Raw genomic sequence first — 15,692 nt, 5'->3', positions numbered from 1 at the left:
TGTGCAAAGCACTGTTCTAAGCGCTGTATAAATACAGTATACAAATACAGTACAAGCTCAATAAATACGATTGATTGATTAATCCCCATGTTACAAATGAGGTCACTGAGGCCCAGAGAAGTAAGTGCCTTGCCCAAAGTCACACAGCTGACAATGGGCGGACCCGGGATTTGAAGCCATGATTTCTGACTCCAAAGCCCGGGCTCTTGCCACTGAGCCACTCCCTCAGCGAGCACGTGTGAAGAAAAAGACCAAAACAACAGTGCTTGGCACATAATAAGCAATTCACAAATACCATTATTATTAAAACAAAGGAGCTGCGACCCCCCAACTCCTCCTCGTCCCTGGGGAAATCCGGGCAGGGGCCCAGCTGGAGCAGGGACTGCAGTGCCGGGGCAGGGCCAGGGCAGCCCACTGTTGGGTCGGGACTGTCTCTATATGTTGCCAATTTGTACTTCCCAAGCGCTTAGTACAGTGCTCTGCACATAGTAAGCACTCAATAAATACGATTGATGATGATGATGATGAGTGGGAGCAGGGAAGCCACCTTCCCCCCCTACCACCTCCAACTTGAAATCTCCTTCTACTGGACTCACTTTACCCCCGACCCAAACCCCCAACCCCGTCCTCAAGAACGGGAGCCCCTCCTGGGACGGGGACTGTGTCCATCCTGGTTGGCTTGTATCCACCCCGGCACCTACAATAGTAAATTATTGTTATTTACTATGCCTGGAACATAGTAAGCGCTTAATACCACATTTCATTCATTCATTCGTATTTATTGAGCGCTTACTGTGTGCAGAGCCACGAGTACTTAGTGCTTCCCAAGTACTAAGCGCTTGGGAAGTCCAAGTTGGCAACGTATAGAGACGGTCCCTACCCAACAACGAGCTCACAGTTTAGAGGGGGGTGACAAGTTTCTCTAAAACTCTACAGTTTGGATAACTCTAAAGGGTTATTAAGTTTGCTAGGGCAAGGCGGGGGAGAGCAGAGGAGGGGAGTGGGAGCAGGGAAGCCACCTTCCCCCCCTACCACCTCCAACTTGAAATCTCCTTCTACTGGACTCACTTTACCCCCGAACCAAACCCCCAACCCCGTCTTCAAGAACGGGAGCCCCACCTGGGACGGGGACTGTGTCCATCCTGGTTTGCTTGTATCCACCCCGGCACTTACTACAATGCCTGGAACATAGTAAGCGCGTGTGACTTTGGGCAAGTCACTTCACTTCCCTGGGCCTCAGTTCCCTCATCTGGAAAATGGGGATTAAGACTGTGAGCACCCCCGTGGGACAACCTGATCACCTTGGAACCTCCCCAGCGCTTAGAACAGTGCTTTACACATAGTAAGCGCTTAATAAATGCCATTATTATTATTATTATTAATACCACATTTCATTCATTCATTCAATCGTATTTATTGAGCGCTTACTGTGTGCAGAGCACTGTACCCCGGTGCTTGGTACAGTGCTTGGCACATATATAAATGCCACGAGTAGTATGGGAAGGGATGGCAGGAAGCAGCAGGAGAAGCAGTTTGGCCTAGCGGTTAGAGCTCAGGCCTGGAAGTCAGGAGGACGTGGGTCTAATCCCGGCTCCCCATCTTGTCTGCTGTGTGACCTTGGGCAAGTTACTTCACTTCTCTGGGCCTCACAGAGTGAGCCACATGTGGGACAGGGACTGCGTCCAACCTGTATATATGTATGTATCCTGTATATATGTATATATGTTTGTACATATTTATTACTCTATTAATTTTACTTGTACATATCTATTCTATTTATTTTATTTTGTTAATATGCTTGGTTTTGTTCTCTGTCTCCCCCTTCTAGACTGTGAGCCCACTGTTGGGTAGGGACTGTCTCTATAGGTTGCCAACTTGTACTTCCCAAGCGCTTAGTACAGTGCTCAATAAATACGATTGATTGATTGATTGATGAACTTGTGTATTCCCCAACGCATTCATTCATTCATTCATTGAGCGCTTACTGTGTGGACAGCACTGTATTAGGCGTTTGAAAAGTACAATACAGCAACAGAGGCAATCCTTGCCCACAATGGGCTTACAATCTACAGTGCTGTACATTACCTTGGCGCTTAGTACAGTGCCTGGCACATAGTAAGTGCTTAACAAATACCATAAAAAAAAAAGGTGCAGGGACCCAGTGGTGGAGGTGTGGATGGAATGAGAATGGGGAGAGGTGCTGAGCAGAGTGGGACTGAGGGGTGACTTCTAGACTGTGAGCCCGCTGTTGGGTAGGGACCGTCTCTATGTTGCCAACTTGTACTTCCCAAGCGCTTAGTACAGTGCTCTGCACACAGTAAGTGCTCAATAAGTACGATTGAATGAATGAATGAATGAAGAGTGCCGTATAAGGGTGGGAGGGACTGGGGGCAGGGTGGAACAGGGGATGTGAGCGGCTCACCTCCTCCAGGAGGCCTTCCCAGACTGTGCCCCCTTTTTCCTTACCTCCTTCCCCTCCCCACAGCACCTGCATATATGCTTGTACAGATTTATTACTCTATTTTACTTGTACATATTCTATTTATTTTGTTAATGACATGCATCTAGCTTGATTTCTATTTATTCTGATGACTTGACACCTGTCCACATGTTTTGTGGTCTGTCTCCCCCTTCTAGGCTGTGAGCCCGCTGTTGGGTAGGGACCGTCTCTAGATGTTGCCAACTTGGACTTCCCAAGCGCTTAGTCCAGCGCTCTGCACACAGTAAGCGCTCAATAAATACAACTTACTGACTGAATGAATCCTAGGTGACTCACCTCAGGAACGGGCTGCAGCTGGCCGGTCCCTGCGGCCCTTCGCCCCTTCACCGGTTTCCTCCTGTAGCCACTGTTTCCTGATGAGGAGTGCGAGGGGGGCAGGGGACGGACACTGAGGAGGCCGACGGAGCGGTTGGGGGGCGGTTAGTTTGTTTCTCTCTGTCCCTATCTACCCAATCCACCCCTGCTTCTCCCCCACTCTCCCACCTCCTGGGGCCACTTTTATTCCTGGCTCCAGGTTGGAGGGAGGCCCGAGTTATTCATAGTCTTTACTTCCTGTCCCCCTCAACAGCCGTTCCAGAAGACCGGGAACACTGGAGACCCCGGGGGGCCGGGAGCGGGGCCGAGACACCCAGATGGACATAGCGGGGACGCGTAGGGTGACCTCGGGAGAGATGGAGATAGAGACCGAAGAGACGCCCCAAGCCCTTAGTACAGTGCTCTGCACACAGTAAGCGCTCAATAAATATGATTGAATGGAATATATATATATATATATATATATATATATATATATATTCTAGCTATAATACTATTTATTCTGAGGGTTTTGACCCCTGTCCACATGTTTTGTTTTGTGGTCTGTCTCCCCCTTCTAGGCTGTGAGCCCGTTGTTGGGTAGGGACTGTCTCTCTATGTTGCCAAATTGTACTCTCCCAAGCGCTTAGTACAGTGCTCTGCACACAGTTAAGTGCTCAATAAATACGATTGAATGAATGAATATATATATATATATTATAGCTATAATATTATTTATTCTGAGGGTTTTGACCCCTGTCCACATGTTTTGTTTTGTGGTCTGTCTCCCCCTTCTAGGCTGTGAGCCCGTTGTTGGGTAGGGACTGTCTCTATATGTTGCCAAATTGTACTCTCCCAAGCGCTTAGTACAGTGCTCTGCACACAGTTAAGCGCTCAATAAATATGATTGAATGAATGTATATATATATGTATATTCTAGCTATAATACTATTTATTCTGAGGGTTTTGACCCCTGTCCACATGTTTTGTTTTGTGGTCCGTCTCCCCCTTCTAGGCTGTGAGCCCGTTGTTGGGTAGGGACCGTCTCTATGTGTTGCCGAATTGTACTCTCCCAAGCGCTTAGTACAGTGCTCTGCACACAGTTAAGCGCTCAATAAATACGATTGAATGAATGAACGGAGCAGAGACAGATAACGGGACAGAGACAGAACCCAGAGGCAGAGGCACCGTCAAGGCCGTGGTGGGACCACAGTGTCAAGGCCGTGGTGGGACCTGACGGGCCGAGCCCTTGGCGTCTGTGCCGGGATCTCTCGGGAACGGAAAAAACAGACGAGTCAGAGAGGAAACGTGGGGGAGGAGAAGGCTGGGGGAGCGACTTACACTTGGGGGAAGACACAGTGGTGGTGGTGGGTGGCGGGGGATGAGGTTAGGGACCCCCACCCCGGCCCCAGCTGCCTTCCTCTCAGGCCCAGGGCCTTTCTGTCCCTGGCTCCCAGCCCGCTGCCCAAAGCCGGGGTCAGTGTGTGCGCCTTTACTCCCTGCTTCGAAGCTGGTGGGGGAAAGGTCGAGGAGCAGGGCCGGGTGAGACGACCGACCGACCGACCGTCAGCATCTCCTTCCCAGCAGCTGCAAGGCCTTCCTGACCTTTGAGCTTCCCAGAAGGGGCGTCCCCCCCGCCGCCCCGTCCCCCCAGCTCCCCCCACTCCCCCGGGCCCGGCCCGGCCCGGTCCTCCCCTCCCCGGGACACGTGGCTGCACGGCGCCACCCTGCGACCGCCGCGGGGATTGCCGGAACGGAGGCAGGGGCCTGGCCGCATTGACCCCCGCCGGGCTGAGCCGGCCTTGAGGGAGGGGACACGGGGTTTGGGAGAGGAATTGGCCGCTTGGAAGGCGCCTGGGCCCCCGGGGGCGGTGAGGGGAGAATGGACAGGAACGGACCGGACCAGCCATTCCCAGGGTCTGGCGGGTCCAGGTGGCATCTGCTGCCTATACATGAAACTACGACCCCCGACTCTTTGCCCTTTTTGTCTTCTCCTCCTCCTCTTCCGTTTTGGGCTGTGGCAGCTTTCTGCCCGGCTTTCGGGCACCATGCCCTGCCTGGCAGCTCCAATTGCCTTCCTCCTCCACCCCACACATTCGGCTCCTATAAGGCCCACCTACCCTCTGTACAGCCCTCGTCGCTCCTATAAGGCCCACCTACTCTCTGTACAGCCCTCGTCGCTCCTATAAGGCCCACCTACTCTCTGTTCAGCCCTTGTCACTCCCTGGCCTCCAACCTGGAACTCCCCCCCTCTTGCATTCAGTTGTACTTACTGAGCACTTACTATGTGCAGAGCATTGTACCAAGCACTTGGGAGAGTATATTACAATAAACAAAGCAGGAGCATGGTGGATAGAGCATGGACTTGGGGGTCTGGTCATGGGTTCTAATCCCTGCCCGACCACTTGTCTGCGGTGTGACTTTGGGCAAGTCGCTTAACTTCTCTGGGCCTCAGTTCACGCATCTGGAAAAGGGAGAATGGGACCATGAGCCCCACATGTCCAACCCAATCTACCCCCAGCCCCTGGCCTGACACATAGTAAGCACTTCATCACCTAATTATTGTTTAAGTCACATTCCCTGACCATATTCTTCATACCCAGGACTCCTCCCCCCAACCTTCAGAGCCCTCCTAAAATCACATCTCCTCCAAGAAGCCTTCCCTGCCTATCCCTCCCTCCTGTTATCACCTACACACTCAAGCCCGTTGTTGGGTAGGGCCCATCTCTACATGTTGCCGACTTGTACTTCCCAAGCGCTCTGCAGTGCTCTGCACACAGTAAGCGCTCGATAAATGCAATTGAATGAGTCTGCACCCCAAAAGCCCTTTGCTACACCACTCCTGTCCACATCCTCTTACCCTCTTGTAATTTATTTTAATGCTTCCTCTAGTTAAGTACAATCTTCAAGTAGGCAGGGATCCTATGAACTCTTATATCCTACTCTCCCAAGTGAATGCTGAAGAAATAGCACTGATGGACTACCTTCCCCACCACCAAATCATTAACTTTCCCCTACACAGCCTCCTACCACCAGAGTTTACAAGGGAAGGTGGGCAGGGAACTTCCAGAGAGGGAAAAACACTACTGAGCTCCCGGCCCCAAGAAAGCCCCAAACACTTTATGTCACAAGCCTCCCTGCTCCACACCCACCCTGCCACAAGTTCCCATCTTTACCTCCATTACTCACACGGCTCCTGCTAGCAAGGGCAGGAGGGCAGAGGGGCAGTCCCTGGCTTAACTGCCCCCCAGAGAAGAGATGGTGATGCCCAACGGGGGGGAGACAGGCCCCAGTGACCTGGACACCCACTCCCACCGGTCCTGCTGCTCCCAAACACGATCCCCAACCCCAAGCGCCAGTGGGACCCTCCAGGCTCTGTCGGGACAGAAATGGGGGTGACAACTCCCTCTGCTCTGGCAGTGCCAGAGGTAAGACCACCCTCAGAGGGCAGGCCCCTGCTCTGGCACAGTCAGGGCAGGGCCCAGGCTGAGCCAACAGCCAACAAGGCACCACCGAGGAGGTTGTGTCCCGTCTCCCACGGCAACGGGGAAGCTCCGGGGAAGTGGGGAGCCCCCCTCAAGAACGCTGGAGAGTGGGGCAGCGGCAGGGGGCCGCGCCTCCCCCTCCCGACCGGCCCACCCACCTGCCCCGCACACACGCCCCACGCTCGCGGCTATCGCTTTATTGTCACGAATGCGGCCATGTCCATATAAAAACATAAGTTATGAAAAACACAGTCACAATGGCAACCCGCGGGGCGGCGAAGACAGGCAGGCCCCTCGCCCCTGGGCACCTAAAATAACCGGACGGCCCGTGGGCCCGAGGGGGTGGGGTTGGGGGGGGCCACAGCCATGGAGGACGGGGAGGAGGGGCGGGGGGGGCCGGGGGAGGGAGGAAGGGCCTCAGCGCATCCGGTAGTCAGTGGAGCAGGAGAGCTCACAGAGTTGGCCTTTGAAGTCTAGGTCGATGGTGAAGTCGAGGTCGCGCTGAGGGAAAGGAGGAGGGTCAATGGGGGGAGCGGGAGAAGAGAGGTCCCACCGCCCCCCGCTCGGCCCCAGCCCCGGGGGCACCCCCCCCGACTCACGTTGTTCTTGGCGTTGGGCCGCATGCCGATGGTGCCAAAGATCTCTTCGCCTGTCTTGACGGTCAGGTAGTCTTCCATGTAGAAGACCGTCTGCTTCCAGTGCGTGTAGGGGGACTCGGGGCCTGTGGCCGGGGAGGTGGCCTGGTGAGGCAGGGTCCCCTCTCCGCCCGAGGCCCACCCCCCTCAGCCCGCTGGCCCAGAACCACCCCCTGGCAACCCCGTACTGGTAGAGAAGCCCGTGCGCTTGTGGCAGCGTGTGAACTCGATGTTGAAGTAGGCGACAAGGGCGTGGATGTAATCGTTCCGCTTCACTTGCAGGCAGAACGGAGACGTGAACGTCAGATCTTCCACCTTGACCGTGTAGATGTCCACCTCCTGCCGGTGGGGGGGTGGGGGGGGGGTGGGGGGGACCAGAGGGGTCAGGCGGCGCCGAGCCAGGGGCCTCCCCTGCCTCCAAACTCCCCTCTCCTCTCCCCCCATCCCACCTTAATGAGGCAGGCGTTGGTCACCAGCTGCTTGGGGTCCACCACGTCCACCAAGGGCTCCTTAATGGCCACGTCCTTGATACACGACATGTCGAAGCCGTACACGTTCTCCCACCCTGGAGGACGGTGGCCGGGGTCGAGAGTCAGGGGGGCGGTCCAGCCCCGGCTCCCGGCCCATTTCTCCCGCCCCTCCCTTCTCCCGGTTCCCACTCACAGTGGATCTTGTAGTCCTTGTATTGCCGGTCCTCGATGGCGGTCACGTAGAGGGTGGCCCGATCGGGGAAGATGAGGCCGTCGGGGGCCTGTGGAAGGCAGACCCCCTTTCAGCTCTCTGGCGCGCCCCGGCCCCTCCAACCCAGTAGGCTCTGCTCTCTGACCCACCTTCCCCTCAAGACTAAGCTCGATGTGGGCAGGAAATGTGTGTGCGTCTTTACTGTTATACTGTACTCTACCATGAGCTTAGCACAGTGCTCGGCCCACGGTAAGCGCTCAATAAATACGACTGATTCAGCCCCCAGGCAGCTGTCCGCCCCTCCAGGTGCTGAGCGAGCCCAACTCACCAGCCACTTGTCCCGGGCGTAAAGCACGGTGTTGAGCATGGACTCGTAGAACAGGCAGTAGCCCATCCACTCGCTGATGATGATGTCCACCTTGTCCACCGGCAGCTCCACCTCCTCCACCTTCCCCTTGATGATGGTAACCACTGGGGTGGGGGCGGGAAGGGCGGAGGTCAGGGGGAGGGGAGAGCGGGCGGCCGAGGGGGAGCGGGCGGGGGACGATGACTGAGGGGCGCAGGGACGTACCGTGATCCAGTTTGTTGGCTTTGACGATCTTGACTGCGTAGTCGGAGATGCTGGAGCATTCGATCTGCAGGGGTGGGGAAAGTGACGCGTTTAAGAGCCAGGATCCTAAGCTTGCAGGCTGACTGAAGGAGACCCACCCTGCCAGGACTCGGTTTCCCCGGACAACCCCTCAGAGCGGCGGAGGGCTGGGGGGGCCGCCCCCACTGGGACCCGAGCAGTGCCCCCGGGGGAATCCCCGCCCCCCCACCCTCCACGCCCCCAACCCCCAGAGAGGACGGAGGCAGCCGCGAAAGACCAGTGTGGTCCCCCCGGCCCGACCCCACCGCCTCGCTGGCCACTCACCCCGATGACCTTCTTGGCGCCGGCTTTGGCGGCGAACATGCAGAGGATGCCGGTGCCGGAGCCCACGTCCAGGACCACCTTGTCCTTGAACAGGTGCCGGTTGTGGAACATGGAGTTGCGGTAGGTGAGGGTGCGTACCTCGTCCTTCAGCATCTCCTGCGGGGGAACCAAGGTGGGTGATGATGGGTGGGGCCCCTCCCGGGACGCCCCCGCTCCCTCTCCCCCTCCACCCCGGGACTGCCCGGCCCTGGACCAGAAGGGGCGTCTGTCTGTCAGAGCACCCGCTGTCCCCACCCCGCCAGCTGAGCGGGCTGAATGGGCTGTGGGTTGGACGGGCCAAGGCCTGATCCAGAGCTGCTGTTCGGTCCAATTCGGCCCCCTCCCCGACCCCCCGCCTCGGTAGGGTCTCCAGAGAGCAGAGCAGCCAGCCCCCTCACCACCCACTCTTCAGAATCCCTAAACCCCCACTGTGACCCCTTCCTCACCTCATGGATGCCAAAGTGGGCGTAAGAATCAAAATAATAATCCTTCGAAGTCATGTCCTCGGCATTAGGCTTCTCGCTGGCCTCGGGTTGGACACAGGACACCTGGAGACGGGATGGGGGGACGGGACGGGAGGAGGTTAGGCTCAGATTCTCCCCACTCGCTCCAATTCCCCCTTCTCCCCACCCTCCCCAGACCCACCCAATCCAACACCTCCCCCAACCCTCTTCTCTCCACCCTAAGGACCAGCCCTAGCTTCTCCTTCCCCAAAAGTCCCCCAGACCCACCCCCAACCCCCCAAATCCATCCGGACACCCCCCCCGCCCCAATACCTGCTCCCACACTCTCTCTCTCCAGTCACTCCGCCCTAGTCACTAGCTGATCCCACAGCTGGGGGGGGGGGGGGGGGGGGGCAAGGAAGGGGGCCTAGGGGAGGGGGAGGAATGGAGAGAGGGGATACAGGCTGCTGGAGACGGGGTTAAGGAAATAGCCACAGTGGTTTGTGGAGAGGGAAAGGCCTGGGGAGTGGGAAGAGCATTTGAACTGGGCGGGCCCTACATTAGCGACCACACTGACCAGGCCCCAGCTCTGGGGAATGGGTTTGGGGGCGGGGGGAGGAGGGAGAGAATGTGGGGCTGGCTTTACTGGGACCCCAGTTTTGGGGTACAGAAAAGAAAGTAGGGGGGGGGGGCGGCAGAGGCGCAACCTGGGCCAGGGGCCCAATAAAAGGATATTTACATCTTCAAGAGGTGGTTGAAGGCTCATTCCATTAGCCAACGTGGCTACAAAATTCTAGGAGAGAGCAACAGGGAGACAGGATTAGGCGGGGGAAGCTATTGAAGAGGGCTGGATGGCGGGGGGGGGAGTGTTGAGGGGGGGCAGGACAGGGGTGTGTGTGTATGTGTGTACGTGTGTCTGCCTGCATGTGTCAGACTTTGGGGACGGAGAGGAGCCTCCTCTGCCCATGCTGTGGTTGAAGAGATGTTACCGTGTCTCCCCTGACCCCCAGCAACTCAACTGCCTGTACCCCAATATCCCAGCACACCCATGAACACCCAGACAGCCACGCATACACACACACACACACACACACACACACACAAACACATGCACAAACCCAGCACTAGGCCTCAGAGGCTCCTGGCCCCCCCTCAGAACCCCCAAAGAGAAGGAAGGGGGAGCAAACCCAGTGAGCGCAAGATAGACATAGGCAGCTGTGACTCTGGGGGGGCCTGATGATCCCAGCCTAATCTTCCCAGAGCAGATTACAGAGCCAGGAATAGCTTGCAGCATGGTGGGGGGGGCAGTTGCGGGGAGGCAATGAGCCAGTCTAGACTGTGAGCCCGTTGTGGGCTAGGACTGTCTCTATTTGTCGCTGAATTGTACTTCCCGAGTGCTTAGTACAGTGCTCTGCACACAGTAAGCGCTCAATAAATACGAGAGAATGATTGAATTCCCTGGATTTCCCCAGTTCCGCCTAGCGTTCCCCTTTTTCTCATCTTTCTGCTCGTTCTGCTCCAAATACCCTCCATCCCCACTTTCTACCCGCAACTTTCTCTTTCCCAAATCTCACCGCTCCACCCCCGACCGTCCCTGGAGAGTCGCCACCCCCTGTCCCCCCAAAATCGCCCCCCAGGCTTCCCAACAAGCCCTCCTGGGTTCATCAATCCTCCTATCAACCTCTCCCACTGTCCCCCTTGCAGAATAGGGGCTGCGCCTGACCTGATTGCACCGATGGTACTTACTGAGCGCTTACTACCTGCAGAACTCTGTACTAGGTGCTTGGGAGTCGACAGACAATTGGCAGGCAGGATTGCGGCTCTCAAGGGGCGTCCCGCTTAGCTCCCTCTCCCAGGTTCCTCTCTTTCCCAGCCTCTTCCCCGCTAACGTCCCCGGCCCTTAGGCCACCCCAGGGACCCCGGATTCCAAGTCGGAGCCTCATTTCCTGGACAGCCAACCCGTTAACAGAGAAGCAGCGTGGCTCAGTGGAAAAAGCGCGGGCTTGGGAGTCAGAGGTTGTGGGTTCTAATCCCGCCTCCGCCATCTATCGGCTACGTGACTTTGGGCGAGTCACTTAACTTCTCTATGCCTCAGTTACCTCATCTGTAAAATGGGGATGAAGACTCTGAGCCCCACGTGGGACAACCTCATTACCCTGTATTCCCCCCCAGCGCTTAGAACAGTGCTTGGCCCATAGTAAGCGCTTAACAAAATGCCATTATTATTTGTCTGCTGTATGACCGTGGACGAGTCACTTCACTTCTCTGTGCCTCAGTTCCCTCATCTGCAAAATGGGGATGAAGACTCTGAGCCCCACGTGGGACAACCTCATTACCCTGTATTCCCCCCCAGCGCTTAGAACAGTGCTTGGCCCATAGTAAGCGCTTAACAATATGCCATTATTATTTGTCTGCTGTATGACCGTGGACGAGTCACTTCACTTCTCTGTGCCTCAGTTCCCTCATCTGCAAAATGGGGATGAAGACTCTGAGCCCCACGTGGAACAACCTCATTACCCTGTATTCCCCCCCAGCGCTTAGAACAGTGCTTGGCCCATAGTAAGCGCTTAACAAAATGCCATTATTATTTGTCTGCTGTATGACCGTGGACGAGTCACTTCACTTCTCTGTGCCTCAGTTCCCTCATCTGCAAAATGGGGATGAAGACTGTGAGCCCCACGTGGGATAACGTGATGACCTTGTATCCCCCCAGCGCTTAGAACAATCTTGGCACATAACAAGTGCTTAATATCATTATTATTACTATAATTATTCTCCAGGCATCAGTTACCACATCTGTAAAATGGGGATGAAGACTGTGAGCCCCACGTCGGACCACCTGATGACCTTGTATCTACCACAACACATAGACAACGCATTCCTCCTTCTAGCCTGTGGGCCCATTGGTGGGACGGGACCATCTCTCTCTGTTCCTGATTTGTACTTCCCAAGTGCTTAGTCCAGGGCTCTGCACACAGTAAGCGCTCAATAAATATGACTGAATGGACTGGTGCTTGGCACACAGTAAGCGCTTAACAAAAACCATCATTATTATTGAGAAACAGCGTGGCTCAGTGGAAAGAGCCCGGGCTTTGGAGTCAGAGGTCATGGGTTCTAATCCCAGCTCCGCCACTTGTCAGCTGTGTGACCTCGGGCAAGTCACTTCACTTCTCTGAGCCTCAGTTCCCTCATCTGTAAAATGGGGATGAAGACTGTGAGCCCCACATGGGACAACCTGATCACCTTGTATCCCCCCTCAGCGCTCAGAACAGTGCTTCGTGCATAGTAAGCGCTTAACAAATACTACCATTACTATTAAAATGGGGATTAAAACTATGAGCCCCACGTGGGACAACCTGACCACCTTGTATCCCCCAGCACTTAGAACGGTGCTTTGTGCATACTAAGCGCTTAACAAATACCACCATTATTATTATTATTAAAATGGGGATTAAGACTGTGAGCCCCACGTGGGACAACCTGTTCACCTTGTATCCCCCCAGGTGCTTGGTAAGTGCTTAACAAATCTCATGAGAAGCAGCTGGCTCATTGGAAAGAGCCTGGGCTTTGGAGTCAGAGGTCATGGGTTCAAATCTCCGCTCTGCCAATTGTCAGCTGTGTGGCTTTGGGCAAGTCAACTCACTTCTCTGTGCCTCAGTTCCCTCGTCTGTAAAATGGGGATGAAGACTGTGAGCCCCCCGTGGGACAGCCTGATCACCCTGTAACCTCCCCAGTGCTTAGAACGGTGCTTTGCACATAGTAAGCGCTTACTAAATGCCATTATTATTATTATCATTATTCATTCAATCAATCGTATTTACTGAGTGCTTACTGTGTGCAGAGCCAACCATAAAATATTGCTAGATCAGGAGTTTAACAGTGTACCAAGCGCTTGGGAAGTCCAAGTTGGCAACATATAGAGACAGTCCCTACCCAACAACAGGACCATTGTACATATTTATTACTCTATTTATTTTACTTGTACCTATCTATTCTATTTATTTCATTCTGTTAGTATGTTTGGTTTTGTTCTCTGTCTCCCCATTTTAGATTGTGAGCCCACTGTTGGGTAGGGACTCTATGTGTTGCCAACTTGGACTTCCCAAGCGCTTAGTCCAGTGCTCTGCACACAGTAAGCGCTCAATAAATACGATCGATTGATTGATTGATCCTTATCATTACTATAGTAAGCGCTCAATAAATACAACGACTGAATGGACTGGTGCTTGGTACATAGTAAGCGCTTAACAAATACTATCATTGTTATTATTATTAACATAGTAAGCGCTTAACAAACACCATCATTATTATTATTATTATTATTATTAATGCTAATACCCCGTTCTTTTCGTCCCGGGGGGCGGGTGGGGGGTGTATCCGACTTGTCGCCCCCTCCTCAGCGGAGCCCACCCAAAGTGGGTCCCGGGGCGGGCGGGGGGCGGGGCCTTTGTTCCCGGGGCGGATCTGGCAGTGCTTTGTGCGCCCCTCTCCCAGCCACGTGGGACCCCCGACCCCCGGAGAGGGGGGAGGGGAACCGGAAACACGTGAGGGGACCGGGGGAGGGGGGGAGGGGGGTTAGCCTCCAGGCAAAAAGACCCTCCCCATCGCCGGCAGAAAACCAGAGAAGCAGCGTGGCTCAGTGGAAAGAGGCTTGGGAGTCAGAGGTCATGGGTTCAAATCCCAGCTCCGTGACTTTGGCCAAGTCCCTTCACTTCTCTGGGCCTCAGTGACCTCATCTGTAAAATGGGCATGAAGACTGTGAAGCCCCACGTGGGACGACCTGATCACCCTGTACCACCCTCCCCAGCGCTTAGAACAGTGCTTTGCACATAGTAAGCGCTTAATAAATGCCACCCTTATTATTTCTAGACTGTGAGCCCGCTGTTGGGTAGGGAACGTCTCTATATGTTGCCAACTTGGACTTCCCAAGCGCTTAGTCCAGTGCTCTGCACACAGGAAGCGCTCAATAAATACGATTGAATGAATGAATCACCTTGTATCCCCCCAGCGCTTAGGACACTGCTTCGCACAAAGTAAGCGCTTGATAAATACCATCATTATTATTACTATTATTCTCTGGGCCTCAGTTACCACATCTGCAAAATGGGGGTGAAGACTGGGAGCCCCACGGGGGACAACTTGATCACCCTGTACCCGCCTCGGCGCTTAGAACACTGCTTCGCAAATAGTAAGCGCTTAACAAATACCATCATTATTATTACTATTATTCTCTGGGCCTCAGTTACCACATTTGTAAAATGGGGGTGAAGATTGTGAGCCTTACGGGGGACAACCTGATCACCCTGTCCCCCGCCCCCCGGCTATTAGAACACTACTTCGCACACAGTACTTGCTTAACAAATATCATTATTATTACTACTATTCTCTGGGCCTCAGTTACCACATCTGCAAAATGGGGGTGAAGACTGGGAGCCCCACGGGGGGCAACCTGATCACCCTGTTCCCCCCCCCCCCCCCCGGCGTTTAGAACACTGCTTCGCACATAGTAAGCGCTTAATAAATACCATCATTATTACTATTCATTCATTCAATCGTATTTATTGAGCGCTGTGTGCAGAGCACTGTACTAAGCGCTTGGGAAGTACAAGCATTACCCTTATTTGTACATATTTATTCGATTTTGTTAATATATTTTGGTTTTGTTCTCTGTCTCCCCCTTCTAGACTGTGAGCCCACTGTTGGGTAGGGACCGTCTCTATATGTTGCCAACTTGGACTTCCCAAGCGCTTAGTACAGTGCTCTGCACCCAGTAAGAGCTCAATAAATACGACTGACTGATTGATTGAATGCACATATGGAGACGGTCCCTACTCAACAGCGGGCCCACAGTCTATTCTTCTCTGGGCCTCAGTTACCACATCTGCAAAATGGGGGGTGTGTGTGTGAAGACTGTGCGCCTCACAGGGGACAACCTGATGACCTTGTATAATAACAACAACGATGGCCTTTGTTAAGCGCTTACTATGGGCAAAGCACTGTTCTAAGCGCTGGGGGGGGGGGGGATATAACGTGATCAGGTTGTCCCACGTGGGGCTCACGGCCAATCCCCATTTTACAGATGCGGTCACTGAGGCTCGGAGAAGTTGACTTGCCCAAGGTCACAGAGCAGACATGTGCATCCCCTCCCAGCGCTTAGAACAGTGCTCTGCACTCAGTAAGCGCTCAGTACATACGACTGGATGAATCGAGTCGCCCCCAGCGCTTAGAACAGTGTTTCGCACATAGTAAGCGCTTAATAAATACCATTATTATTATTATTATTATTATTAGATCAGGCCGCCCCCCCCCCACCACCACCGTCGAAGCACGTGGGGCCTTCCCGCCACATGGGCCCCGTCTATACCGCTCCCGCCCCCACCCACACTGGGGGATTCGGACGACGGGCCTCGCACCCTCTTCTTCTTCATCTTCTTCTTCCTCCTCCTCCTCCTTTAGGCCCCTCAGAGGGGGCCATTACACAGTTAGTCCCTAATGGCGCCGACCCCCGCTACAGCAATCCCGGCCTCCTCCTCCTCCTCCTCCTCCTTTTCCCACCCCCCTGATGATTCGCCCCCGAGGCCACTCGGCCTTGGCTCCCCCCCTCACCTCCATGATGCAGTTCGTGGCCTCAGCTGCCGCCATCTTCCCCAATCCTCCTCCTCCTCCTCCACTGCCCGAGACCCCTTTATAGCGGGCCCTCCC

At 54.6% G+C, this 15,692-nt stretch overlaps 1 protein-coding gene across 2 annotated transcripts; it reads right to left on the bottom strand.

Moving 5' to 3' along the window:
- Positions 1-6,461: 6,461 nt before the first annotated feature.
- On the bottom strand, positions 6,462-15,663 carry PRMT1 (protein arginine methyltransferase 1). 2 transcript variants are annotated; one of them, XM_038752740.1, is made up of 11 exons: positions 15,597-15,663; positions 9,730-9,783; positions 8,994-9,095; positions 8,509-8,664; positions 8,167-8,230; positions 7,924-8,066; positions 7,578-7,665; positions 7,364-7,479; positions 7,103-7,253; positions 6,879-7,000; positions 6,462-6,780 (listed from the first exon to the last, which is right to left on the bottom strand). In XM_038752740.1, the coding sequence occupies exons 1-11, from the start codon at positions 15,630-15,632 to the stop codon at positions 6,697-6,699; spliced, it is 1,116 nt and encodes a 371-aa protein (XP_038608668.1). In that variant the 5' UTR covers positions 15,633-15,663; the 3' UTR covers positions 6,462-6,696. The 2 variants fall into 2 exon arrangements, with proteins under 2 accessions (XP_038608668.1, XP_038608669.1); XM_038752741.1 differs by lacking the exon at positions 9,730-9,783 and having other exon boundaries at positions 15,597-15,653.
- Between the last annotated feature and the right edge of the window lie 29 nt (positions 15,664-15,692).

The sequence above is a fragment of the Tachyglossus aculeatus genome, chromosome 10 (assembly GCF_015852505.1).
Source record: "Tachyglossus aculeatus isolate mTacAcu1 chromosome 10, mTacAcu1.pri, whole genome shotgun sequence".
Classification (NCBI taxonomy): Eukaryota; Metazoa; Chordata; class Mammalia; order Monotremata; family Tachyglossidae; genus Tachyglossus; species Tachyglossus aculeatus.
This window is presented reverse-complemented; position numbering and strand designations above follow the sequence as displayed.